Source organism: Cyprinodon tularosa, unplaced genomic scaffold, assembly GCF_016077235.1.
Source record: "Cyprinodon tularosa strain WSP-4 unplaced genomic scaffold, ASM1607723v1 ctg159, whole genome shotgun sequence".
NCBI lineage: Eukaryota > Metazoa > Chordata > Actinopteri > Cyprinodontiformes > Cyprinodontidae > Cyprinodon > Cyprinodon tularosa.
The window spans coordinates 817094-844736 of NW_024038427.1; the positions used below are offsets into that span (position 1 = coordinate 817094).

The 27643-nt window shown below is 40.0% G+C and overlaps 1 protein-coding gene across 5 annotated transcripts; it reads right to left on the reverse strand.

Annotated features, from left to right (window-relative positions):
- Nucleotides 1–1731: 1731 nt before the first annotated feature.
- Nucleotides 1732–27484, reverse strand: usp7 (ubiquitin specific peptidase 7 (herpes virus-associated)). Of its 5 annotated transcripts, none has more exons than XM_038280329.1 (31): nt 26668–26882; nt 22691–22795; nt 21579–21777; nt 20792–20930; nt 20442–20530; nt 20250–20358; nt 20004–20134; nt 19861–19915; nt 19701–19781; nt 19470–19560; nt 19264–19346; nt 17823–17932; nt 17052–17229; nt 15886–16030; nt 15681–15811; nt 13866–14000; nt 13368–13469; nt 12959–13064; nt 12644–12736; nt 12489–12556; nt 12293–12393; nt 10951–11104; nt 10506–10573; nt 8645–8753; nt 7318–7395; nt 7120–7220; nt 5551–5650; nt 5171–5290; nt 5014–5085; nt 4142–4232; nt 1732–3395 (listed from the first exon to the last, which is right to left on the reverse strand). In XM_038280329.1, exons 1-31 carry the CDS (start codon nt 26741–26743, stop codon nt 3289–3291), a joined length of 3327 nt encoding a protein of 1108 aa, XP_038136257.1. In that variant the 5' UTR covers nt 26744–26882; the 3' UTR covers nt 1732–3288. The 5 variants fall into 5 exon arrangements, with proteins under 5 accessions (XP_038136257.1, XP_038136260.1, XP_038136259.1 ...); XM_038280332.1 differs by lacking the exon at nt 26668–26882 and adding an exon at nt 27465–27484 and having other exon boundaries at nt 3259–3395; XM_038280331.1 differs by having other exon boundaries at nt 3259–3395; nt 17073–17229.
- Between the last annotated feature and the right edge of the window lie 159 nt (nt 27485–27643).

Here is a 27643-nt window from a genome sequence, read left to right on the forward strand (position 1 = left end):
ATTCCACAGTCAACTGTCAGCTGTATTATAAGAAAATGGAAGTGTTTGGGAACGACAGCAACTCAGCCACGAAGTGGTAGGCCACGTAAACTGACGGAGCAGGGTCAGCGGATGCTGACGCGCATAGTGCGAAGAGGTCGCCAACTTTCTGCAGAGTCAATCACTACAGACCTCCAAACTTCATGTGGCCTTCAGATTAGCTCAAGAACAGTGCGCAGAGAGCTTCATGGAATGGGTTTCCATGGTCGAGCAGCTGCATCCAAGCCATACATCACCAAGTGCAATGCAAAGCGTCGGATGCGGTGGTGTAAAGCACGCCGCCACTGGACTCTAGAGCAGTGGAGACGCGTTCTCTGGAGTGACGAATCGCGCTTCTCCATCTGGCAATCTGATGGACGGGTCTGGGTTAGGCGGTTGCCAGGAGAACGGTACTTGTCTGACTGCATTGTGCCAAGTGTAAAGTTTGGTGGAGGGGGGATTATGGTGTGGGGTTGTTTTTCAGGAGCTGGGCTTGGCCCCTTAGTTCCAGTGAAAGGAACTCTGAATGCTTCAGCATACCAAGACATTTTGGACAATTCCATGCTCCCAACTTTGTGGGAACAGTTTGGAGCTGGCCCCTTCCTCTTCCAACATGACTGTGCACCAGTGCACAAAGCAAGGTCCATAAAGACATGGATGACAGAGTCTGGTGTGGATGAACTTGACTGGCCTGCACAGAGTCCTGACCTCAACCCGATAGAACACCTTTGGGATGAATTAGAGCGGAGACTGAGAGCCAGGCCTTCTCGTCCAACATCAGTGTGCGACCTCACAAATGCGCTTCTGGAAGAATGGTCAAAAATTCCCATAAACACACTCCTAAACCTTGTGGACAGCCTTCCCAGAAGAGTTGAAGCTGTTCTAGCTGCAAAGGGTGGACCGACGTCATATTGAACCCTATGGATTAGGAACGGGATGTCACTTAAGCTCATATGTGAGTCAAGGCAGGTGAGCAAATACTTTTGGCAATATAGTGTATGTTAATACACTTACTTCACAAAAAATTACCTGTGTGTTTTCCTCTTACTAAAATGGTGTCTTACTGTTTTTTCCCTCATCATCACTCTTACGAATCTAGAACATTCTGGTCCAGTGTCAGGTTACTTTGATCTGTGCAGTTAAGATTATGTTGTTGAACATGGTTTTATACTGTATCTATTGATGCAATGTTTGGCTTGAAGCAATAAAAATGTTGTATTAACATAATTTTTTGTGTGTTGAATGATTGGTAGTGAAGACGATTGGTAGGACTAAAAAAACTGAGTTGATAGAACTCAACTTGCAGATAACACTACAAAATCTGAGTTTGTAGAACTCAAAATCTATATGTCAAACTCATAAAACAAAGTTGATAGAACTCAGAACTTAAAGGTGAAACTCAAAAACCTAAGTTGGTAGAACTCAAAATTTCTATGTAACACTCCAAAAACCTAAGTTGGCAGAACTCAAAAATCTTTGTAAACTCAACCACAGTGAATTTAAGTAAGGAAAACTCAAAAAACCAAATGCATCACGTTGCCTAGAAAATGTAAGTTCTGTCAACCTCTATTTTTTTTTCAGTGTGGGGCTTTGTGCATATCATCAAATGACATCTCAAATATAGCTAACTTTCCACTGAATGTCAACTATCATACCGTTAAACTGTTGCAACAAGTTGCCCCAAATGGAAAAGCAGTCGAATTTTCTATTGCGTTTTTTTTTTATAGAAAATTTTATTCAACATACATTTTTCCAGCAAAAAGGCAATATACAGGAATAGTTGTCGTACACTGCTGCTACACTGATGATTTTCAACCGGAAAAGATCAAATCAATGCGATTCTGCAGGTCGACAAGACAAACCGCCGCAGTTTAGTTTTTCCAAGAAAAGAAAAATCTGTAGGTAACCAAAAAAAAAAAAAAGTGTCAATGGTACATCAGGAAAAAAAAAAAAACCTACACACAAGAAATATGAACACCTGGCTCCCTTCTGTACCCAACAAGAAAAGGCTTTTCTCTTTAATTTTACACGTTCATATGTTTTAAATATACAATTCTTAAATGTCGTCTTTACAGAGCCAGCTATGCGTTTAGGGGATGCATTCCATCTGTGCTTAAACTGAAAAAAAGGGGTTTTAAAGTGTTTCAAACTGCTGGTTTTGGCTCTACACAATCCTCAAACCGGTAGGGGCTTGTGCAGCTCGACCAAGCAAAATGCAGTTCCTGCTCTCAACCACTAGAGGGCGACAGAGTCTAAAGATAAAGCGGTGGAGGGGTGACTGCGTGCGTGCGTTTGTGTATTAAGGAGGAATGACTGATGGAAACTATTAAAGGGAAAGGAGCTGAGGGGGGAAAAAACAAAATTTGTGCATTTGTGTTCTGACAGCAATTAAAGGAAAAACAGCCGGTCCTGCCTGAGGAAGCATCGGCATTAAGCGCCAAGTCTCACGATTAAACAGACAATTTTGGTTTTCTCCATTTATTTTTCAACAGATGCCGTTTTGCAGATTTTTTTTTAGTTTTATTGTACAAGATCTGCAAAAAAATAACATATTTAATGTCCTCCAACCAAACTAAGTGAGAAAGAATTGTGTAAACTTGGAAATACTGTTTTTTGTTGCACTATAGGATGGGAGAAGGAACTACCACAAAGCTCTGCAGAAACATATTCTTATCTAATTTAATACACAGCAGTGCAGTTCCTCTCCTAGCAACTTCACTTAAAAAAACCATCCTTAGCCCAGAAGGAAAAAAAAAGTATTGAGAAGTGGGGAAGAAATGTAGGAATTCAAATTTTCCACTTCCAAGTTCAGCTTAAAATCCAATTTTACATCTCCCACTTCCAGACAGGCAACAAAAAGCAGGCAGTGAATACGTAGAAAAGCTAAAACGGAACCAAACAGCCTGAAACGTAAGGGAAGTTGTTTAAAAAAAATAAAGAAAGAAAGAAAAAGAAATTTTACAAGAAAATGAACAGTCAGGTGGTGGTTGGTGCCAGTTATTTTCCACTGAAGAGTTATCTGTCAGCTGCAGCGAGATCCTGTGTCGCTGAAGACGTAGTGCCGGTGCAGAGCTGCAGAGGTGTCCAGGCAGGTGTTAAAGAGTGATGAACACACACACACGCAAGCAAGCACACACACTCAAACAGTCTCGCACACACACACACGGTTGGTTACAGTCTGTGGTTACGGTTTGTTAAAGTGGGAAGGGAAGGGTGCTGGAGCAGGAGTTGAGGAGGATGAGGAGAACGAAGAGGAAGGAGCGGGCTGCTTTAGTTGTGGATCTTGATTGCTTTCTCCAGGTATGTGTAGCGACCTCTCTTTGGAGCTTTGTTGAAATGATCCAAACCTAGCCAGGGCCGTGGGTGGGACATATTACCTGTGGAGGGACAGAATGTTAGGCACCTCTACTGCTGCCTGATTAAAATCTTAATGGCTAAAACTGCAACACGCAAAAAGAAAAGGTTACGGTAAACCTTTTATTCAGGTTTCACCATTGTACAAAAAAATAAACTAATAAAAAAAAGACTTAAAAGAATAGTTCAAGACTTTGAATGTGAATACTTATTTTCAACTGTCTGTTCAGAGCTATGATTCAGGTTTACAGTAGCAGCACTTCATAATGATCCTTCCCAGTCAAACACCAGTCAAATGGCAACCTACTTCTCTCCAACTCCCAGTGAAATCCCCTCCAACTTCTAGCCACTGGGGAGACCCCCTCTTACACATTTTTTTACTCAGACTCCACCTTTTTCACTGAATTACAGGGTGTGACCAGAAGATGACGCTTCTCTTTAGATTAATCATGACAGAAAGAACATTTTAGTACAAATATTGATGTTTAAAGAGGAATTGTAGAGCACCATCCAAGGGCCCATCAAGGAAAAGTGGGGAAATATTAAAAGGCTACTACTACAGTAGAACAATGATGTCATCGTTTTATTAGAAAAAACTCAGACTATGCTTTCAAATCTAAAACTTTAAAAACCTCATGTAAAAGAGTCGAGACAAACCAGCTTTTAACAATTCAACAAAACATTTAACTGGGTACTGAAATTGTAACTAAAAACATTAAAAACCAATGAAGTTAGCATAGGGAGAATCAAAGTGTCTTGTCTTAAATACCTGGCTGTGGTTCAAAGTCCTTCAGGTTGACCTCGTACTCATCTTCCGTGATGTACTGATGCCGGCCCATCATCACAATCGCAAACTTAAACTGAGAAAAAGCAAATACATAGAAGATTGTAAACAAAGAGCTTTCTGATTCATTCTGACAGCTAAGGTTAACAAAAAAAAAAAAAAGAAACACCAAGGTTCGTTTTTCAAAACTATTTTACCATTTCCCGCATGTAGTATTTAGTTTGACTTTTTTTTTTTATCTGATTTCTTATTTTAATCTTAATTTTGTTCAGTATTACACATCTCAGTGTAGAGGACTTTGGGGTGTTAAGTATCTATGATAAAGAAAATGTACAGTATAATGAAAATATACAAGACCAAATTCTCCATTAAAGCTCAAATTCTCTTTATAGTTAAAAGTAAAAAAACAAAAATAGGCATTACATTTTCCAGAAAATTTTTTACATTTTTCAATAAAAACACCAAAACAAACGTTTTGCATGTCTATACATGGCAAGAGGTATATGCTTGACCTTTGACCAGGAGAGGGGGGGCACACGCCTTCAAATCGTAGGTTGTGCAGAGCTGGTTGCTAGATTTCTATGAGCATCTAATTTAAAAATTCCTGACCATTTCAGCCCATTTTTTTTCAAAATCTAATGTGCAAATCTGATTAGAAATTTATCAAGCAACAGTGTAACTAGTAATCAGGCTTGTTAATAAAACAGCGTCCAGACAGCAGCTTTGTTAAAATGAGGATGAGAAAAATATTCAGATTTCATTTATTCCACAAATCATCCAGCAGTGCTCTACCAAAGGAAAACCCTAGCATCGAGTTTAGGAAGGTTCAGCCTTAAACGCCAAACAAAATGCCTTACCTTCTCAAATTCTTTCTCCTGGATATCCAGCATGGTCTGGATCCTCCTCATCACCTCCCTAAATGGCTCACCCTGCAAAACACAGATTGCAATGACATGATACAGGAAAACATCAAACATTCAGCATGTTGTAGACTTCATCGGCTCTATATCATACCTGTCTGATCTTCAACAAAAAAGGAATCCCAAAGGTGCCAAAGACTTCCTTGTGGAAGTGAGCGACTGGGATCAACATCTCAGTGTCCTTGTCCAAGTCCACCTGGTCCAAAGGAATCTCCTAAATGAAGACAAAGGAATGTGAATCATCAGGCTTAAAGCTGCACCAAGGAACATCCTTAGCTGTGCTGAAAGTACAGAGTAAATAAATGTGTTTTTATTTAAGTTATCGACTCTTATTATTCCGAAGCTGAATCTGAAGCACCAATGCAACAACAATCAGTCACTGAAGAAGCAACCCATGCGGGTCAGGGCTGAAAGCTCTGCTGTAGCTGAAGGAGGTTTAACGGCTAAAAATAAATGCCTCCCAAACACACTTACCTCTATTCTAAAGGTGCGACTGGCAGCAGGAGATAAACATTCTAGCAGCTCGTCCTCCTGATGAACCCCAATGATTTTATAGCTTACTATCTCTAACAGCCTGCAGAGGGAGGGACAAAAAATACACAACAGGCTTAATGTGCAGCAGCAGCTTTTAAAACACTTTGAACAGTCAAATGCAGGAAATTAGGAGGAAATAAAAATATTCAAGGCAAAATCGTTTAATTTTCTTTTTTGTTTTCATTTGATGATACATATTAGATCAGCTGTAATGCGAACAAAAGCACGAGACTTCATTATTCTAGACAGAATGTCAGTTTTTGATCATTATTTTAAAAAATCAAACCCAGTTTAAAAAGGCTGTTGTTGGACAGAAACCCAAATTATGATTCAGAAAACAAGGTTAGAGATCATCTTATAAATATAAACCAAACTCCCTTCTTCCCCTAAAGAAAATTCAGATTTGTATCTTTAAGGTACAGTGAAGATCTTAATATATAAGAGAGAAGGCAACAGCTGATGGAGTTACATTTGATTAAAATAAAAACTGATTGGATTACAGAACGCTACCATTTTTAGTGTAACTTTAATCAAATTAAATAAAATATGGATTCTCTGAAATTATGATTTTTTTTTTTTTGCTTTTCAAAAAAAAACAAAAAAAACCAGAAAGCCCAAACAATAGGCTGGACATCCCTGTCTGAGACATGAGCCCCTCAGGTCAGACTGAGAAACCACACCTTAAAAAATAAAATAAAACCCTGAACTTAAACCCTTCTCACAATTAAACTAAAAATTAACAGCAAAAAGTTGAATAAAAAAAAAAAAAAAAAAAGAGGAAACGAGCTAGCTGTAGTTAGCCCATTAGGGCTGAATTTTCTTCTAGTTGTTTAGATTAATCTTTTATTATAATAACCGTCAACTGACTTAGTTAAGTGGAGAATACAGGATACTAGCTCTATCAAGAACTCATTAAGCGGCAGGTTTAGCCTTAGTTGGTTCAAAATCTCCCATTAAACTTATTATCAAATCACTTGATTCAAAACTAAATATTTGACAAATAAATCTATTAGTAAAATATTAATTAGCTAATAAATGGAAGATTGCATCAGAAAAAACAGAGAGGTAACAGACTTAAGAAAAACGCATAACTGGGATCCTTTCGTATAAAAATGTTTTTTTTTTAAGACTGACAGGATGATTTAATCCTGATCATAACTAGAAATCATTAAACATTACCTGGAGTCCTTTGTGTAGATTTTTCCTAAAACGTTTTTGATATTTTTCTAGATGAATTGCTGATATGATTCAATTATAAACAATTTGATCTGACCAGTAAATAAAAAAATGTCTACAACATGAAATTTAAAAATGTAAAAATGTCCACTTTGAATTAAGTGAGTTTCTCTGTCAATATACATGAGAAAAAACCATGACTCCAATCCAGCAGTCTTTTTACCCATAATGCATCATGATTAAGCTTTTTTTTTTTTTATGAATTTGGTGTATCTATAAAGACAGGAGGGTTAATCTTTGAGTGCCACCTGTTCATTGCTGGGTCTCACATACCTGAGCTTCTCAGAGCCGTTTTCAGACAGCTCTGCTGTCTTTTTACATTCTTCCAAAAGGTCCCGTACACAACCATGTTTGTCAGGGTAGAGGGTTATCTCCTGAAAAACATGCAGAAAATATGTTGCATAAATATACTGAAATCTTCCCCATCTGCATTGATTGCTTGTTATCTGTAGTACCAGATATGTGGCTCACCTCCTCTCTGAACTGACTGTTGAGCCATATGCATTTAAAACTCCTCCTGTTCTCAAAGTCTGTTATCTTCATCTTTAACTGTGGACACAGAAAAATCCAATATTAGAGGCATGATAAACTGCATCATTCTGAAGGAACCGTTCCATACATCCTGTACAATTTCTATACAACCGTCTTGTATCTTCTCCTAATGCAAGTCTATCACAGCAATGTGTTCTAGTAGCCTGGGTGCCATTCCGTACTTAGTCCCGCCCACAACGTTTGAGGTCGGGAAGTTCGGTCTGGCATTGCTCAATAGTAGCGCGAGTATGCTCGCACAATATCTGGCGGGCCAATCAAATTGTCAGGGCGGGCTTTATACGATGATGGACAGATGATCAACAGTAAAGTAATCAACCACGTGACCAAAGCGCGCTTGGGTGACAACAACAATGGCTGCCGCTGGAAGAGTTTAGGTGAGTAGATTCTGCTATTAGGTCTGTTCTAGAAGATATCGACAGCAAATTAATTTTAAGAGGAACAGAGAAACACGATCAAGGCTCATCTTCTTATTCTAGGCGTGAAACTGCACGCTTTGATTTTTGTTGACAACAACTATGCGCCGCTTAACATACGTCACACACTCCGTTGCTCTTATTGGTTGTAGGTCTATCCAATTGAGTGCAGAGGCATTTTCTTTCCTGGTTCGTTCGAAACACGCCCCATAATCACAGCTCTATGGAGCAGTATCAGACTCATATTCTGACTAGAATTGAGTAGGACTACGTCAGGCTAGTGTTCTAGAGCCAGGTGGGATTGGACAAACGACAATGACTGCAAGAATCTAGATCTAATCTGAACAAGTGGAAGACTAAAAGGGAAAATATGGAAGAAATATTTTTGAAGGATGCATTAAAACCATTTAATGACGGGAATGTTTAACAGGTCGCATTAGCAATCCTGTTCAGTGTGGAAGTTGTTACTGGGTGAAGAATGGACCAAGGTAAATGCTTTTAGCATCGATGAGGTGTGTCCAAGTAAAGTAAACATAAAGTAAACACATTTAAGAAGAATCTAGAAAGGACACAAATTTTTTTTTAAATAGAGGGATGTTGATTTATACTTCAGGGCTGCTACTGAAACGAAGAAGCTTTAATCATAGCAGCTACATTTCTTCTCTCTTCAGTGAACCTACTTCTCTTACTTTGACACTGTCCTATCCTGCTAAATAAACTTAAAGTGGATTAGCCAACTATGGGTTGCAGCAAAGTAATTCTTTTCAATTCTGACATTGCTTCTATTTATCCACACCAAGATTATACCCTCATGTAGATCCCAGCGTTCCTACCTGCTGGTAGTAGAGCTTCTTAGGCTGCCGGGGCTTGAAGAATTGCAGCAGGTCCCGCAGCGTACCATCATAGTTGTGTCTGAGAGGATTCCCTGGACCGTCCCTGTACCTGGCCACCACACCACCAGGCAGGGGGGGAAGGGCGACAAAGGGAAGGAAGGACGGATGGAGAAAGGTAGAGAAGTAGTCATGGAGGAGAGAAAATGTGTAAGTTGGCATGGATGGAGAGGAGGACAGAAGAGCGAGAGGTGAGAGGGAGGAGTTAGAGGAAAACAAAGAGAGGTGGAGGGGGGACAGGTTACACAACATTTCTGAAAGCTGAAAATTACTAGAGAAAACAAGCAGGTAAAAATGCAACTGCTGCTTCAGAAATTTACTTTCAAATGGAATCTATGATCTTTGATCATCTAGATATGTTATCAGTTGTGCAGCAAACCGTGATCAGTTTAAATTTCAATGAATCCATCCTACATCAACATTCTCATGATGACTGGAGCATTTCAACTTTCATTTTTGTTCTTAGATCTTAAGAAGCTGCTTAAAGCGTTTCAAGCAGGTTGGAGCTTAAATTTAGCTGCAGCTCTGAACTGATCTCCTGCAGCAGATAAGTAGGAGGAGCCAGAGCTGCTGGACATAAACTGGATCCCTGGAGAAGGCTTTTGTAGGAGAGTACATTCTCTTCTCTTCTAGAACTGTATATTGAGATGTCAGATGATTCTGTAGTCAACCACTTTTTCTGCTGCACAGCATAGCAACAACACTGCAACAACAGTATTATACATGCAACAAGTAGAGGGAAAAAACAAGCCATTTAGTAGACTTGCAGCGGTCAATCTGTCAAGCTCGGCAATCAGCTGATTTTCATGTGATCTGCCATGCCCGGTGTCCAGGCGGTCATTATGAAGGTCAAAATTTTAATGCGCTAGTCACTGCATTGTTGATGAATTTTTATTCTGAGCAGACATATCTTTCTGCTAGGCCTAGTCCATTTTTGCCCAAAACAGAGAGAAGAATCATAGGACAAAAGAGGAAACAGGAGACAGCATTCTGAGCTCAGACAGAAGCACCGGGGAATCAGTGTAAAAATAGAAGAGATAGCACCATAACCAGCGGCTAGCCGTACCCCTCTCTGGAGCTAAGGAACAACAGTGGGAGATCGAAGAAGCCTGCTGGCCATACAGCGCACAGAAGCTGGGTGATAAGGCAGCTAAGAAGGAGAGTGGATAGGTTACAGCTGACCGAGGATAGCTAGGCTAACGGCGAGAAGATCGGATAAGTCTCCAGGGGAAACAGTAAGTCCCAATGCGGGAATGAGGACAGTGCTGACTGAGGGTAACCTCTGGGAAGTTAACTGCTGGAGGTGGAAAAATGACAGCAGGATATGAAGGGCTTGCCAGGCAGACAGCGCGTCAGAGGGGAGAGAATGCGATTGCTGGTCGGTGGAGAGGTAGGACCACAGGAAAACTTTTCTGTGGTCCTATGTTTTTTGTTTCTAAGTCGCCCACAAACCTTTTAAGAGCTTTTCTGCTTCATCCTTTGGCGACATTATTATCTCAATCTTCCATTTTCATTAAAAAAAGCTCACCTCCACTGCCTCCTTCACTAAAACTATGGTCAATTCATGATTGTTTCTAATCTCCTATATTTTGGATACCCAATGATACAATGTCAATGTACATTAGACAGAAGGATTTCTGCATCTCATGCAGTGATCGGCAGGTATGGATTTTTGTGATTGCGGATTGGAGCTTGGCTCCAAAAATCCTGACTGATGCATGTCTACTATTTGTTGAAGCGTATCGTTGCTAAACGTTACACTGATTGACTCTGTGTGTTTGGATGGATGGGACAAGCCTCCTACCCCTGGGACTTGAAGAACTGCAGCAGCATTGGATCCGTGTTCAACCTCTGAGCAACTGTCTTGGCCACCTGACAAAAAAAAACAAAAAAACACACATATTAGATGAAGGTTTTAAAACTAAAGTCCTACAGGACAGCATCTATGCCTCAACAGATCAGATACAGACAGCAAAACAAGATCAGGGGTATAAACCAAGCAGCTAACTTGACACTTGTCAGAAGGTTTCTTTTTGTAAATATTACATTGCTAGCTCTACCTTTAAACGACCCAAAAAACTAAATGGAAAAAAAATTGTCTTTGATTGAACCAGAAATTTGCCCCAGTTATTGTTGAACACCTATTTTGTAAGGGTAAGGTTAAAGAAAATTTACGTCAGCTGTATGAAGTGATGAAAAGAGGTCGCTGCTGGATTCAGACAGCATTCAATCAAGCTGAGCGGCTCTACCTGAAAATAGTTCATGCGGTTCGAGAGCGTGACCACAAAGCCAGGGTCGTTGTGAATGGTCTTGTCACAGAAAATGACATCAACTCTGTGGTAAAGATCCCGGAAATAGTCCTTGGCTGTGGGCAGTTCACTGCTGTCGTTCTCTGGGTCGTCCCTGTATGGATGAGAGGAAAAAAAAAAAAAGCAACAACATGAATGAATCCAGTTTAAGAAGAGGTAATGAGAACTTATAAATCAGATAGAGATAAAGCAGCCTATCCCCACCATATTTGTTTTAAGAGCTTCAGTCCTTCTAGGAAATTGATATCCTACAACTTCAGATAGAATAACTAATACCCCTTTCCCAATGGCCTAAGAAACATTTTTAAACCTGGGAACAATCGGCTTTTATTGGCAGTGGGAACGGCTCCCTGACGCGCATCAACCTGGGTCAAATGAGTCTGCAAGCAACCCAAGTAAAAATTGTCCTCAAATGGCTCAGCTCTGATCAGCATACAGTGGGAACTTCATACCCGCTAATTTACGTTATACTATTGAGCGCAACATGCAGACATCAACACACCGCGGCAGTCACATTCAATCCAACATGCCAACACAACTCAGCTTACATTCGATAAACATGGAGCAGCAATGGTGAGAGAGATTCAGACAGACAAAAGATCCAAACAATAAAGCACACACGACAAAACTCTGGCTTCCTTACATGTTGCTCTCCATTGTTTACTTTCCTGATTTCAGTCATGCTGGTGAGATCATTAACGCTAGCCCAGCGTGATGGTGTCAGCAGACACGCACCCGTGGGGGACAAGAGCCGGGCAGCTTGCCAGCCGGGGTTCAGACGCAGCTTTTTGCCAAGTCTTAATTGAAAAACCTACATTAACCCGCTAATGTAAGTGGGAAACAGGCTAAAGTTACAGAAAACAGACGAGTTTGAAAAAAAAAAATAAAAAGAAAGAAAAAATTAACATCCGACTTTGGAGCAAGTCTCTAAGAGTCTCAACGTACAAGAAAAACATGCAGATGAATTTAAAGTAGATGGTTTGAAGTGGTCAGGGTTTAAATATGGACTATGCAAACACCACTGATTGTCAAAAAGGGAGAAATAGGAAAAGGAAACAAGAAATAAAAGAAAAAAAAGATGGACAGATTTTTTAGACATTTGGAATTTTTTTTCTTTGCTCCATTTTCTAATCCCATTCAGATAGATATCTGATAATTAACCCCAAACAAGGAAAACACCTTTCCAAACAGCATTAAAACAACTTAATGATCCTAGCCCACTGTTAGAAGTCTAATTTCTTTAAGTCCTTCAAATTAAAAGAAAGCATGAGCCAATACTCACTTCTGGAAGACAATTATGTCCCCATCCATGAGCTCATCCAGGGCCTTGTCCAGAGAGACATCATAGTCCTGTATCCGCTCTGTTAGGTTGGGCTTTACTTCCTGCAGCAATGACAACAACAAAGGGAGATGAAGTCAAACTGGTGAAAATATGATGAGAAACATATGTGAAAACCTGAAACATAAACATAAATCACCTCATAGAGGATAAGGCTAGTTTCCTGCTGAAAACCTGCTCTCTCACACATGATCGGCAGCAAGTCTCCTTGAGTAGCACAAGAAAATGATGTCAATATAAAAGAGAAAGAGCCACTTTCAGAGATCAACAAGCTTTTAAATGGAAGCTACTTACTTATTTTGCAGGATATAGGTGTGTAGATATGTCCACAATAATTTAAGCTTCTGGTTTTGGGGTCGTACATCTTCAAGAACAACATGACATCGTCTGTAAAAAGGAAATGGGTCGCATTAGACAACATGTTTTCATATAAACCAACCTAATTTAAAAAAGAAAAAAGGGTATATTATAACAGTTGAACTGCATCAGAGACAAGTTTTAAGAATATATGTCATTCTGGGTAAAAAGCTCACTAAAGTTAAAAGTCCACACATTAATATAAACAGGCTGCATTAAGAGACAATGGGACTACAGATAAGGAAAACTCACGGTCTTTGTCGAACTTGGGTAACGTGGCACCGCTGGCCGCCAGCTCTGGATCCACAGTCTCCAGAAATATTGTCCAAGGGTTTTCGTTATCACTCAAGTCGATCATCTAAAAAAAATAAATAAATAAAAAACAAACTTCTAAAACCTCGTGGCTTGATTATAGTGGCCGTTTACTAAACCAATTATTTATTGTTGAGTTTTTCCCCCCCTAATAATTATGTGTTAAAAACCTCTGATGTGTCAGAGCAGTGGAGTAACAATGTCAGGGAGTTCTACTTGTTTTAAAAAAATTTTCCAAAAATATTTCTTCCTAAATTAAGACAGCTACTTGAACAAAACCGGATCTCCTTAAATACCTCTCCTGAACACATGCCAAAACAGCATTCTAAGAGAATGCAGAAACGCGTACCGATTTGTTACAATCAGCCTCGTAGTCGAGCATGGCAGGCCGCTTGGTTCCATTACTACGGGCCTGCATGGGCCAGAGCCTCATCTGATCCTGTGGGAAACCCTGCAGTACAAAAATACAAAAGTTAAGACATTAACAAAAATATACAGGAATAGTATCAAGACAGAAGTTTCTGCTCATCTGGGTAGCAGGAAGGAGTTGTTTCCTGGTAGTTTAGATTCAGATAATGTAAGCAAACAGGAAAATCAACAAGACTCCAGTAAACATGATTAGTTAGAAAGTTGTTTGATGGAAAACATTTTTAGAAGATTCCCTTAAGAAAGGCTTAAGTTCTACCTAAACTCCAAGTTAAATAGATCAACTTTGGTCTAGCTACCTGTGCAAAGTCAATGCTAGGTCTTTTGCAGGTTTGGACTACAATGCATCTAACAGGATAGAGAAACTTGAAAGTCTGCCTCATTTTGAAAGTCTGCCACCTGATATGAGCATGAGACTCACCATGGTTTGGGAGAGGTTCTGGACAAACTCCTGCAGAGTGGAGCTTTTCAGCACCTTGAAGACTGTGTACTTTACTTTCTCTTCATCGTACATGTCATTGCCCTGATGTCCACAGAACTGGTCCTCTGTCACCATCTATAAGGATAAAGGACAAAAAGTGAATAGATGGAAATAAAGCAATGTTATATTTTAGTGTTCAACAAATCCAAAAAGGCAAAAAGAAAACCTTGTCTGAGTGCTGGCTAGGCAAGCAGAAAATGTGCAATAAAGCAGACGAATGTTGCAATAATAACTGAAATTGTGATAAACAATTGAACAATGTCCTACTGCTTTAGGTTCATAGCAAATATTGAAAACTAGCTAATAAATATAGCTTCCAAATGGTTTTCATCTCAATAACAAAAGGTTGCTTTAGGCCGTTTCGGCCTATGTTTGCTAAATGTGTAATGAAAATAGAGAACATGCATGTATGTATCTAAATAATTAGCAACTGTTCAATTGCAGTTCAAGCAGTACTTCATCTGCTTCAAGAGCCACCCGTTTCTCCTGCCTAGTCGCCTCCAGATGGATGCTAAACAAACTAAACTTCTAAAGATAATGAGGCGGTACTGTATTCAGCCAGTAGCACTGCAAACATCTATGTGAATGGTTTCTTCCTCTGTTTTACCTATTAGATTATTAACATTAAAGATGATTTAAAATCTCTATTCATACCTCATTTCTTCTTTTATTCATTTATACATTCAATCCAAATCAAAAAGCAGATTTTCCATCCTCTACCAGGAAGGATAACAGTAATACAAACAGTTTTAGTTCTTCTCATGTGAACGCAAAATATCTTAATTTGCTTGATTGGCTGACATCACTTGGCCGACACAAAAGTTAGCTTAATAACCACACAAACACTTTAACCTTAGAGAAATAAATGCATGAAACTAGCCCAAACCATCACTGGTACTGGGATCATACCCAACGCTGCTGTTTAAGGCCTCATAAGATCGAAAACAGCAAGCTATATAAAAAAAAGGCTTGTATCACTTAAAAATATGAAACACCATTAATGCTTTGCTACAAAGAAGTGATTAAATTCTTCCAGTAATTTTCACCTGTGTCCAAAACCACAATGTTAAAATAATCAACGCTTCAGTTAAATCTACATTTATTTTACTTCAACTGCTCACCATCTTGGTGTCGATCTCCATTATTTTCCGCATCTAATACAGTGAGAATCCATCCAAAAAGTTTCATGCAAAGGGTCAACTCCTGACACTTTGACCAAAACAGAAAACAAAAATGATACTAGCTATTCTCTCTTTCAGTAATTCCAGTAGTTTATAAGAAAGCAGCTGCAGCTCAAAAGCCAGAGGTTCCAACCCTTCAAGACCAATTTGCTAATTCCTTAGATTATATGTCAAAGTGCAGTTAGCAGCTAGCCACAAATTCATGGACAACACTGGGTGCAGAACCTTGTTTAACAGAATAGAACACAATTTAAAGGCAGTCTGGGTTTCAGAGGATGCACTCAGCAAAGCCTCAGATGATGGACACATTAGCACATCTATTAATGCACAGAAACAATGAGGTGATCCAAAGATCAGCCAATAGAAGGAAGAGCAACATTAGCATCACAGCTCTGATGCCAACTTTAACCCACAGTTGATCCATTAAGAGTCTATGATATAAGATTGAGTTTTCTATCCACTATGAGAACATTTTCTGTCATGTCTTGTTGCCACACAAACCCAATAATACAGTAAAAGTTCCATTTCCTGGTAGATCTAAAGTCAACAAAAGCTAATTTAGGACCCTTCTTACCTGAACCTGCATGTACAGGTGTGCCTCTTGGCGTTCCTTCCTCTTCTGTGCTTCCACCCTCTTCTCCTCCTGCAGACGCTCCACCAGCTGCTGGGGGATGTCCCCATCAGTCATAGGCTGGAGGACCTCACCTGAGATACAAGTTAGAAATAGAAATTAAATCTATAAACTCCAGGCTCCGTCGTTCCAGAAGCATCATACTTACTTAGCTTGGATTCCCGGATGTAGACCAACATATAGGCGTTGGTGCAGTGACGGACCGACAGGTCGTCGTCGTGCCCGCCGTAGTTGTGTTCTATGGCCTCCTCCTTGGTGCACCGCGACACTACATCGTCATCAAACTTACACCACTGCAGTGGAAAAATGAAACGATAGATGCAGCAAAGCAGTGGTGGTTAGATCAAAATGGAAGATTGGAAATGTACTGTACCGTCTGAACTTCTACATATTTGTCATGTTACAACCAAAGGCTTTCCATTAGTGACCAACAAACAACTGCTAGCACTAGGCATTAAATGGAGGAATTGACTGAGCACAGTGTGATTCTAAACCCTAACATCAGAACTAAAGGCTAGAACTCCTTTCAAGCGCCACCAACAAAGCAGAGTTTAACCAATAAATCAGTCATTTGGGATATTCTCTGAAAAATTCCTTGAGAAAAAATGTATGCTGGGCAAATGTAATTAGTGTTGCTACAAAGACCAGCCTCAATAACATGACAGGGAGAACTAGGAGAAGCGAGAACAGTGATATAGTTTCTGTTCAACCACCTGAAACCGCCTGTGTTTTATTTCACATGGTACTTTTAGGTGCAATGTGTAAAATTCAAAATATACATCAAAACTACACGGTTTAGACATATATACATATATATATATGTAAAAACTCTGTTAAAAAAGAAATCCAAAATATCCCCCATGATCAAGTTCAAGTAGATTTACTCTACATAAGAAAATGAAGCTTCTTTTAAATACAAACCTAAAAGTAGGGCTGCAAAGATTTTAAATTTGGGGGGATCTGGTTTTTAAAAGAAGGAAATCAGCCACTGTGAAGGTTCTAAATTTTTCATATCCTACTTGAAAAAACACAGAAAAAAAAAAAAAGTATTTTACAACAAACACCGCATTTACAGCATCTTACCCTGTCCTGTCTTTTCCCTTTAGCTACCAAGACTCTTTGAATTTCAGGCACAGACTGAAAAGTTCTTAATAAACTTTTTTTTTTTTTTTGCAAAATCTCGATAAAATACTCAAAAGCTGAAGGTTGCAAAATGACAAATGATGAAAAAAACTAACATGAATGCTTTTTCAAGTTATATAAAATAAGCACTGAATGTTTGGTGCAAAGGTGCATAAAAAAATTTGTCCTCACAATTGGTTCCTTGACACTCACTTTGCCGTCTCCTTTGGGGTTAAGATAGACGACGTAGTGACCGCCATGGTTGTCGCCGCTGTGCACCAGCACGGCGTGTAGAATATAGTTTGCAGGGTCCTTGGAGTCCGGCTTCTGAAGGAACTCGTCCAGAGGTAACTGGTCCGGAAACTCAAACCTTTCAAGGTGAAGAGAGAAGGGATGGTTAGGAAAGAGGAAAAGGGATTAAGGACACAAGATTATGGTAAAAACTGGACATCAACACAGACAGGAAAGCAGGTCATCTAAATGCATTTTATAGGCGCTTCCATCCACATCGTTTCTGGGCACTTATATGCAGAAAAGCCTCAGGTGTGCACGGTACCACAGCGAGGCTGAGTCAGAGTCGAGACACAATAAAAATAAATTATCTGTTCTGGATGCCTGGGTGCTTTGAAATGTCGCAATAATCTTAAGCATTGTTATCCAACCATGCCCTTTCATAAAGCTTTTCAAGTAAAGACAGACAAAAAAGAATAAAATAAGAGTTACGTCTATTCCTGCCATAACAGGGCAGGGGGTCAGGCCATGCTTTTCTCTCTGAACAAACTCAATAACCTTTTCTGGAAAGAAACTGCATCCTTTAACTTATGTTTTTATGGAGCACACTCCTAAACCCTAACCGGGCACAAATCCCTGGAGCGTCATCCAAAAAGGAAACGACCCGGTTTAAGTGGGGGGCAGGGGAAGGGGTTTTAGTGAAGTGAAAGAAAACAATCAAGTCCAGCTTACCTGTCATTAATCTTGATATTTTGGTCAGTCTGTGGGTCATACATGAACCTCATCAGCTGCAGATGGAGAATTGGGGGGAAAGTAAGAAACTTCACACCCTTTTCCGCCTCCTGCAATGCAAACAAACATGTTGGATGTTTAGCGTCCTAAAATCTTACAAGAGGAAAACTAAAATTCAGCATTTAAGTGTTAAATCCCTTTAAAAGAAAAAAAAAAAAAAAAAGAAAAAAATGTTGAACACCATAACCAAAACAGGGTATTTAGTTGGGTTTTAATGCACCAGATCAACACTAAGCAGAAAAATAGGGGCAGTGGAAAAGGAAAGCATAATTTCAACTTTACAAATAAAAATATCAAGAGATGGCAATTCAACCCCTATATCTCTTAATTATCTAAATAAATAAAAAATCCAGGGCCAACATTGGAATTCAGATCTCTCCAAGTTATTAGTAAACATGGGTATCATTTAAACTCAGCTGTTCTGAAAGTCTTCAGGGGGCTGTCAGCATGAAGGCCAAGAAACTCCTGAAAAGTCTGATTTCCAGAGAAACTTGGAGGTCACTTAAAAAGCCCCTCAAGCTTTGAGCATCCCTCAGAGCATCAAGTACTGCCCACTGCACAACAGCCAACACCACACAATCTACCTGAAACAATAGGAATATTCAAACAAGCGGCCTACAGCTGCCTACTGCAAAGAAGATGGAGAAATAAGACGGTGAGGAGGCAAAGTCTTAAACAACCTGACTTCTATGGAGAAACAGACCGACCAAACTTGGGAGTTGAAAGTAGGTCTATATAGTCTACTTTATAGTTTGCAGAGGCGTGTAGGCAGCAGATCACCTATATAGAGGTAATGGATCTGGTCAGATGAGCTAAAATATAACTATATAAAAAAGTAGCATTACAAAACAGCATGAAATAAACCTGAACCAAATAGCTGCCTTATCCGTTCTTGGTGATAGTCTTGTTATTTTACTCTGCACAGAAGCCAGGAAACATCTTAAATTACACCAGACCTTGAGGGCTGGAGTTAAGGTTCCCGTTCCACAGAACAATCACCCTGAAGATACAAGCAGACCTTCATCGGTCTTATTTAAATCAAAGCATATCCATGTGTTAGACTGGCCAAGTCAAAGTCCTAATATAAGCGAGAATCTGTGGTTGGACTAGAAAAGTAACATTAAGACTCTAGAAGTAAAAATGTACAGAGCTAAATCCCAAAGCAATGAAAGGTGATTCTACAAACTAATAAGTCAGCAGATCTGAGAAAAAAAAATGCATTTTTATTTGTATACAATGTCAAGAAACATTGTCCTTTCACTTCTAAACCATGCGCTACATCCTACTGGTCTGTCATGGAATCCATAGAAGTATAGCAATGTGTGGGGCTGTAAGAGAAAAATAAAAAACAAAAACAGTCCTGATACCAAACTAGACTTACCTGAAGGCCGTGCTCTCCTGCGTCGTATTTGTTGTCTCCGTCTAGCTGTTCAGTTGCAACGTAATCTTTAAAAGACTCAAATACTAAAAATAAGCAGAGGAAATTCATCCCATGAAAAAAATATCAAAATAAAGAACATCCAAATAACTGACTCATTAATTCTCTTTTACTTCTTTCAGTAAATTAGCAAAAACTGAACCACTTACTGTTCTTCTTTCCTTTTATGCTAAGCTGGATGTCATAGTAGTCCTCTATCCGCTCAGACCTGTAGTCGACATGCTTGCACTGGATATACGACTGGGGGGAGACACACAATCAGAACGGGTAAAAATATCCTCTATACCTAGATTGTCAGCTTGTTTACAAAATGATCAACTCTTAAAACTGTACGTAGAAAAGACAACTTGGACATCAACAGGAACTCAGCACAGACTTACCACCATCTTTCCTCTGAACAGTTTGGGGATGGTTCCCTCAACACATGTGCCTTTCATTTTGTTCTCCACGTTGTCGAGCAGCTGGTGTACACAGGAAAAAAATGTTTCAGGAAGGAGTCAAGTCTGCGTTTATATTTTTACAACCAATCAGAGGACTCACCACTCTGCACAGCTCCTGCACATCGTGTTGCATGAAGCTATCCAGCGTTTCCCACCTTTACATTTAAAATAAACGCATTAGGAAAGTTGACTTTCTAAAATTTAAATACTAAAAAGCAAATACAAAAGCAAAACAGCATCTACCCAAAAGACTTTGTGAGTTTCTTTGTGCCGACTGGTTTGTCGCTGTGTTGGAGTTCATAGAAAACCCTCTGCAGCGCCAGGGGGACGCTCTTGGAAGAGTCGTCTCCTTCTGTGGGCATCATGTACACCGCCTAACAGGTGAAGGTACCACACAAAAAAACGACATGTTAGAAACCAGAGCTTTAAGACTGACTGAGAGGGTTTTCAATTCTATCTCTACATGAGATACACTAAGCAGAGCCGTACCCGTCGTAACTGGTTAGTGAAGAACAGTGTCTGTAGCAGGCTATTCATGTAACAGGTGGCTCCCTGGTTCTTTAGTCCAACATAGCCTGTGTGTTTCTTGGAGTCCCAGCTGGTTTATGAGTTTAAAAAAAAAGGTTATATTATGACCTTTAGTGAGAAAATAGAAAAAACTCAATAGAGAAATCTGCTTACGCGACTCCATGTGGAGCATCTGCCTGGACGTAGACTTCAAACGTGACTTTGTCGTCATCGATAAAGCCTCGCTCTGGATCCGTTACATCCTTAAATAAAAAGTGGATGGAAAATTTCAAGACCTCCCAAAAAGACACAATGAGGTTTCTATAGCTTGAATAGACATGGAGGTAGCAAGGAAACAAGCAGCTCAATATTTCAATTTCAAATTGTTTTCCCAATATTTATAAACGCTGCAAGTCATGAAACCAAAGCTTAATGATGTCTGTTGGAGATAAAGAAATTAAACAAATCGTTTTTTTTTGCAGCGCTGACATTTATGTTGACGTGCATTAGGCTGGCATACTTACACTCCAGGACATGAAGTTAGAGAAGCCCCAATCATTCTCCTTGTGGAAGAAGAGGTGACTGATCCTGCGGCTGAACGACTTCTCGTCGTCTTTGTAGTTAATGATTTTTAGCATGGCCTGAGCGTGGCATGACCATGACCTGAAACGGAAGGAGAGGACTTATTCATCAGAGCTGCGAAGTACATCAAATCTATACAAATTGTAGGTCAGGATATCCCTCTGCTTAAAATTTATAATAGCCTAAAGTTCATTGAACATATAGTAAACATTCCTCAAGAAATAGCTTTTAATGTGGAAGCTGGAATCTAGAGGGAAGGAAAGCAAGTAGGAAACAAGGCAGGAAGATAATGTAAAGATTGAATGAAGGAAGAGAGGAAAGAAAGGAAGAAATGGGAAGTAGGACAAGAAATATGAAGGTAAGAAAGATAGAGGATACAAAGAAAGAGGGTAGGCCTTATTTCCTTCACTGTCTATGAATAGATAAAACTATCAGGGCTTAACAGATCCATGATGATAATCGACATGATAGAAAAAAATCCTAGTATCTCTGTAGAATCATAGCTTAATAAAACTACAACAAGCTACTTCCGTGCAGTAGTTCACTTGTGTGACAGTACTGTTTAGGAGATTTAAAGATATTCTCCCCTACAGTAACATTTAATATAATCACATCTTCCCTTTTTTCCACCCCACTTGAAACGCTGACTTATCCCCGTAAAGTAAATTAAAAAACAGGGAGATTATGTTGGATACAAAATACAGAAAGTGCTGAAATAAAGACACATACGTGGAATCCGACTCTGCATTGCACTGCAGAAAAAAGCCAACGCTTTTCTGATGGGGCCGATCCGGGTAGAACCGCGGCATCACCATGATCTTCCAGGGCAGGTTCCGGACAAAGCAGGCCGGGCTGAGAACGGACTCGCTAAGGCGACTGAAGCGCTCCACCACGAACCGGAAGGTCGCCTCTGACCTCCAACTGGTGTCTACGAGGAGACGGCAGGCAGGAGAGGACAAAATTAAAAACGATTATGAATAGCAGAGGTTCCAACTCTAACCCAAGCCTCAAGCAGAACCACCTTGGAACCAATTTTCTCCAGAGACCTGCATTATTTTCTCCCGCCCATCTGAACATAAATCCACTCAGAGATAAACGTCCGCATGAATGCACAAGGATATTTTAGCTGCCAATTTGTGGAGAGTCTGCGAATGACTCGTCAGCATAAAGCTCACACAAAGCTAATATATGGTTCAGTCCAATAAGCATTCAGACATGTTCAAACAGCCTTTAAAGCAGCTCTATGAGAAAGGAAACTGCTGATTTTCTGAATGCCAAAGGCACACTTTGGTTAAAGTTACGCTCACTCCAGATGCTAATCTTGTTCATTTGTAAAACTTACTTATTGGTTTGTTTCTGATATTCGGCTGGCCTATCAGTTCCTGTTCTTATCTGATTAATACTAAAAAAAAAAAAAAATTACTGATTTTAATTTGTTTTTGAATATTATATCTACTAAAACTTATCCAAAAGAGCCTACAGTAGCTAAACAAGGATATAAGGCAAAACCAACAATTTAATCACAGAGACATTCATTTCAATGTGATTAATGCATATAATAATACCATCATATGCCAATATAAATATACGTTTTCGTCTCATTTATCGAATGTATTTTGTATACACATACATAAATAGCATGCTTTTAATGTTTGGTTTAGATAAAGGTAAGAAATTACCAAATAAAGAAACAATCAGCAGATAATACTTTAAGTAAAACAAGTGATAACCCTGTTTCGGTAATCCTAAAAATCTAAGACGACTTTGAAACAGCAAGGAAACAGCTGATTGGTGCGTTCCTAGAAACGTTATCAGTCAGCGTGAGTATCCAATCTCCTCACCGTCCTCCATGTCCTCCTCTGTGTTGTTGTGCCCATCTCCCATGGCCACGTTACCATTGATCACCGGGTTGGCCGGGATTCTTGGGGGGTCGTCTGTGTCCCCAGCTGTGAGGAAAAATAAAAGAGCATGACAATACTGTATGGATGAGGCTTTTTAAAAACTTTGTGTATCACAAAGTGTCTTAAGATTGTTTTTTTGCCCGATCTTGAGTAATTTAATTTACATTTTTGGAAAACAAAATCCTTTTTTCCCCCGTCCTTATTTTAGTTGAAACTCCTGGTCTTGATAAAACTAAATATGAGGTTTTTATACCATCCTGTTATGGAAACAATGCCGAGACAGCATGACAAGTGCTTCCAAATGTGAAGACATTGTGAGCACAGCTGGAAGAGCATGTGTGCAAGGATAAAAAAAATAAAATAAATATATATATATATATATAGTTAGGAGTAGGGATGATAATTATGGTTCTAATGAGGGATTAAGCTCCAAGCAATCCTTCAAAAAAAAAAAAACAATTGTGCTTACGGACAACATTAATCATCCCATCACAATGAGACAACTAGTTTGATCCACAGACACACTCTAATACAAGTGGCAGAATCAGGGGGGAATCAAATTTTGTAAAGACAACGATGAACATGTGTCCCTAAGCGTGCTACATTTCTTCTGCTCATGTTTATTTACTTGTCTCTCTCTTGGTTCCAGACACAGCTCGGTGCACCACCCGACTTCTGGCAACATTACTGAACCATTCCTTGAGGAAGCTGACCTGGTTTCCTCAAGTGGATTAAACCATATTAATGGAGTCCGTCAGTAAGGTGCATGACAACTTGTCCTGCTTACTGCACGAGTCTAGCCTGAAACCTTTAAAAGTTCTGCTATAGAATGCAAAACAGAAAACTACTGAGACTAACCCTTATTTAGCTGTTGTACAACAAGCAATCTCTCCTCCCTTAATCTATTACAGGAAGTAATATCGGAAAAAAACTGATTACTGCTACTTAGAAATGTACTTCTATCCACTAGAACAAGGACATCTCTAAAGGGAAGCGTTTATTTAAAAACAAAACTAACCTCCTCAGGAAGCAAGAGCTTTTAATGGGTCAAATGAACAACTTTCATTTTAATATTTTACTTTTGTTGAAGAGTCCACACATTTCCGTAACTAAGCACCTAAAAGCTTTCAACTACTTTTCATGAAAATGAATGTTATTTCTCTACTAAAAACATCCCTCTTTGAAAACTTTACCTGTACTTTAAATATCTAATCGCTTTCTTCTAAAGGTTTCTGCAAACTTTACACGCAAACTCCTGACTTTTCCTCTGGTGTTGGGATTACAAATTACCAGCAGTAGTCCCACTGAGATGGGCATCTCTTAAAAAGGGGGTGCTTGAAAAGCCCCAAAAAACATCTAAATGAAACAAGCAAATATATAATGAAGGTTTAATTTTTATTTTTTTTCCCCCCTTGCTTAAGATTTTATGTTTTGGACAACAACAAAAACTAGTAACCCCTGATACCACCAGAGTAGTTCACGTTTATGAAGTCAATCCACAAATACCACATTATACAATAAGCGAAACAGCGCTTCACCACTCCCCCCCCCCCATTCTATTAAACTCAAAAGCTTAATAAAAAGCCGACTATCAAGATAAACCAAGGGTTTAAAATGTTCCTGCCACTTGCATCAGTTGCTGTGTACTGCAAAACTACACATTTCTCAAACAAAGAAAAACGTGGTTGATACAAATATCAGCATAGGCGGGAAAAAAAAAAGGCGAAAAGGATTGTGTTTAACCCTAAACCATGTTTTTACATTCAGCAGACTGAACGGATTTCAGACAAATTATTGTGTCACAAACAACAGGTTAGCTCAATCATGAAGTGGTTCTTTATTCTGTCAACGCAAAAAGCCCCACTGGTAAATTTTAGTACAATGTTGTAGCTGTTAATATTAGGACTAGGTAAACATGTGCTCAATTTCTAGAAGGGTTGTTTGAAGCTATCCCACTGTAGGTGTCCATACATGTCAATGATTGATGAATTGGGCTAAAGTCTGGAAAGAAAGTCTGTTTTGCTTTTTCCTTATCCATCAATAACAGAGTTTGATCAAGAACAAATAGAAACCCACCCTAGCGATCAACCCGTGGTGATGGGATGGAAAAGAGCCTGTTAAACTGCAAGAAGGATCCTAGGATTAATGAACAAGATGCTACAGGGGAGGCTGACTGATGAGTGCACCTGTTCCTAGTCAGATAACTATTAAAAATCAACTACCAACACTGATCAGAGAGGTGTAGTCAATATTAGAAAAACTAAATTCACATGTAATGGGCGTGTGTTGATAAATAATTATGATTAATGTGTGTTAGATTAGATAAAGTTGAATCACTCAGACTGAATGACGCAGTGAGCCTCTTCAACGAGTCTCAACCTAAAGTAGACATTTATAAAAGCTAATTAAAGTGAAGAGTGCGCAGTTTTTACGTCTCGAAAAAAAAATAACCACCGCGTTTCAATAGCTCTACCTGTCTGCAAATCGATCCAACAAAAAAACAAAACAAAAATAAGGATCATTAAAAATGGCGAGAGCTCCGAGCCGTTTGATTCTCCATACAATGAAGCAGCAAATCCCCGCGCTGTGCGGGCCTGGCTCACCGCACCGCTGACAACTTACTTTTTCACCTCTTGTCACGCATCAACTAAAACACCGTTAGACGTTTAAAACGGCTCTACTTGAGGCTTAACGGCTTTGTGTGTTTAAAAGCGCTACGATTAAAGACATAAACGACACCGCGGCGAATATAAGCGGGGACTGACGTATCTGCGTTCCCGTTAGCCACATAGCAAACACCATCAACCGAAAGACATGCCGCTTCTTAACGGACAACGTTAGCTGTGAACACAAATAGTGGATAACGCCCTAATATCCACGCAATGTTAAACATGTAATTAAATATTAGGTATATAGCATATAGAATGGGGGAAAAATGCAAAACATCCGCACCGGGTTAGCAACCGAGGCCCAACCGCTCTAGCAGGATCGCAAAGGCCACCATTTTGAAACGCCACACACCCCCCTTCGTTAGCACCTGCTAACTAGCATGCTAACCAGCGATGACACAAAACGGACAGGGCCTAAGAGCTAATTTACTAGTTTAAAATGGATTGTCTGACAATGTGTATTCGGCTTTGTGTGGATTTTAGTACATAGAGAAACGACTTTACATACCATAGTGGACAAAATGGTAATTTAGATGAACTTTGGAATATTTTATCATTTACTTAGAAGCCTTGAGTTGAAACACGCTGCTAGCGCTCACGTTCTAGGCTAGCAACGCTACATGCCGAATAATAATAATAATAATGAACTATAACGAATGAGAAACTACATTTTAACCACAAGAAAGTATTATTATGAAGACAGGTACTTTTTTATTTGCCATGTTAAAACTGAGACTGCATGAAGCTTTATTAATTTACAGTGAAATTGATTTATCTAATTTGTTAAGACTAATTTTTTTTACAAATATTTAGGTTATCACTAATCAACATAATTTAGTATATAGATGTTGTATGGCTAATTTAAACGAATATTTATCAAATAAACCAGATGTTTACAACAGCGTAAAAAATGCGGTACCGAAGCCGAATGAATGATTTATGCGACCGATATTCAAGTATGAAGACAGGAAAAACAGGATAATTTTTAATTTGCGACTAATTATTACAAAGGCGGAAAGATGAATTAAGCACCGTTTGTTTATAACGCAAAATGAGGTCAGCTCCGCAAGAGTTTGCTGCAACGAGCGCACGATCAGCAGAAATCCAACCGGCTATCCAAGCCAGCATCGGGCCTTGTTGTTTACTGTAATGATGCGCTAAGATTGCACCAACAATAACTTTACGTATCCGACATGCACCGGAGGTAACTATGTCATGCATTTTGCATGGTCTCTTCACCCTTCTTACCTTCCATCTCCATGTCCTCCGGTTCGCTGAGCTGCTGCTCGCCGGCTTTCTGCTGCTGCGTGTGGTGGTGGTTCATGTTGGCAGCTGCTGTCGTGATGCGGGGCTCTCTGCTATCTCTGTCACCCTCGACCTTGTCCGGGGCAGGCTCGGCGGGGAACCGGGTTCTGGGCTGCTGGTGAGGTGTGGCGGTGGGATGCGGAGGTGGGGTGGACAGGTCGAGCCTTGGCGGCCGGGCCTGCTCTGTTGCGACCTCGGCCTTGTCCGCTGTCAGCGCCGGGGAGTGAGGAGGGGAGGTCAGCTGGGGAGCGGGTAGAGAAACGCGGACGTATTTGCTCGCTATTCGCCCAATTTCGGCGCTTTAGTTGGGGACAGATCGCTGGCTGACGGCGGGGCAATGGGACTCCGGGGACGGATTGGATCTGAATGAACCCCGGGAAACGAGGCTTCCACCTTCAGAAGCAAATCCCCCCTTTTTGCAGCGAGCGTTCAGCTACCTGACACTAGGCAGCCAAATTGTAATAGAGTTGCAACAATGAAAACAATGGCTCATTTGCTAGGGTGCAATTAGCAGCTTTGCCAGCGATATCCCCAGTCTGTCTGCTCCTCCGATTGTCCAACGACCGGGGAAGAACGAAGGGAAAAGCTATCCATTCAAACCGTTTCCACTAATGACGATTTGGAAGTTCACGGTGAGGAGTTAACAGGGCCCCGACATTAAACCAGCCCGACCAGGAAAAAAAAGCCCCTAATACGTTCAACGACACGACGTGGCTCCTCGCTGCATTTTAAAAACTAACCTCTCGTCTCTTTCTGAGGAATGTGCCCGGTCATACGATGCTGTGCGGCGGCTCTCGGCCCGCTCCTCCCGTGGCTTGTGATGTGTTGGGTCTAAGCAAAATCTCAAAATGGCGGCCGCGCTTTCTCTGAAATGTCACATCCGCATGGTGATCCAAACACGAGCCCATCCCCGGCCAGG

Coding starts and splice junctions, on each gene's coding strand:
- usp7 (XM_038280329.1), bottom strand. CDS start 26,743: ATGAACCACCACCACACGCAGCAGCAGAAAGCCGGCGAGCAGCAGCTC. Junction 22,796..26,667: donor GGAGGACATGGAGATGGAAG/GTAAGAAGGGTG, acceptor TTTTCCTCACAG/CTGGGGACACAGACGACCCC. Junction 5,291..5,550: donor GTCGCACCTTTAGAATAGAG/GTAAGTGTGTTT, acceptor GTCTTCATTTAG/GAGATTCCTTTGGACCAGGT.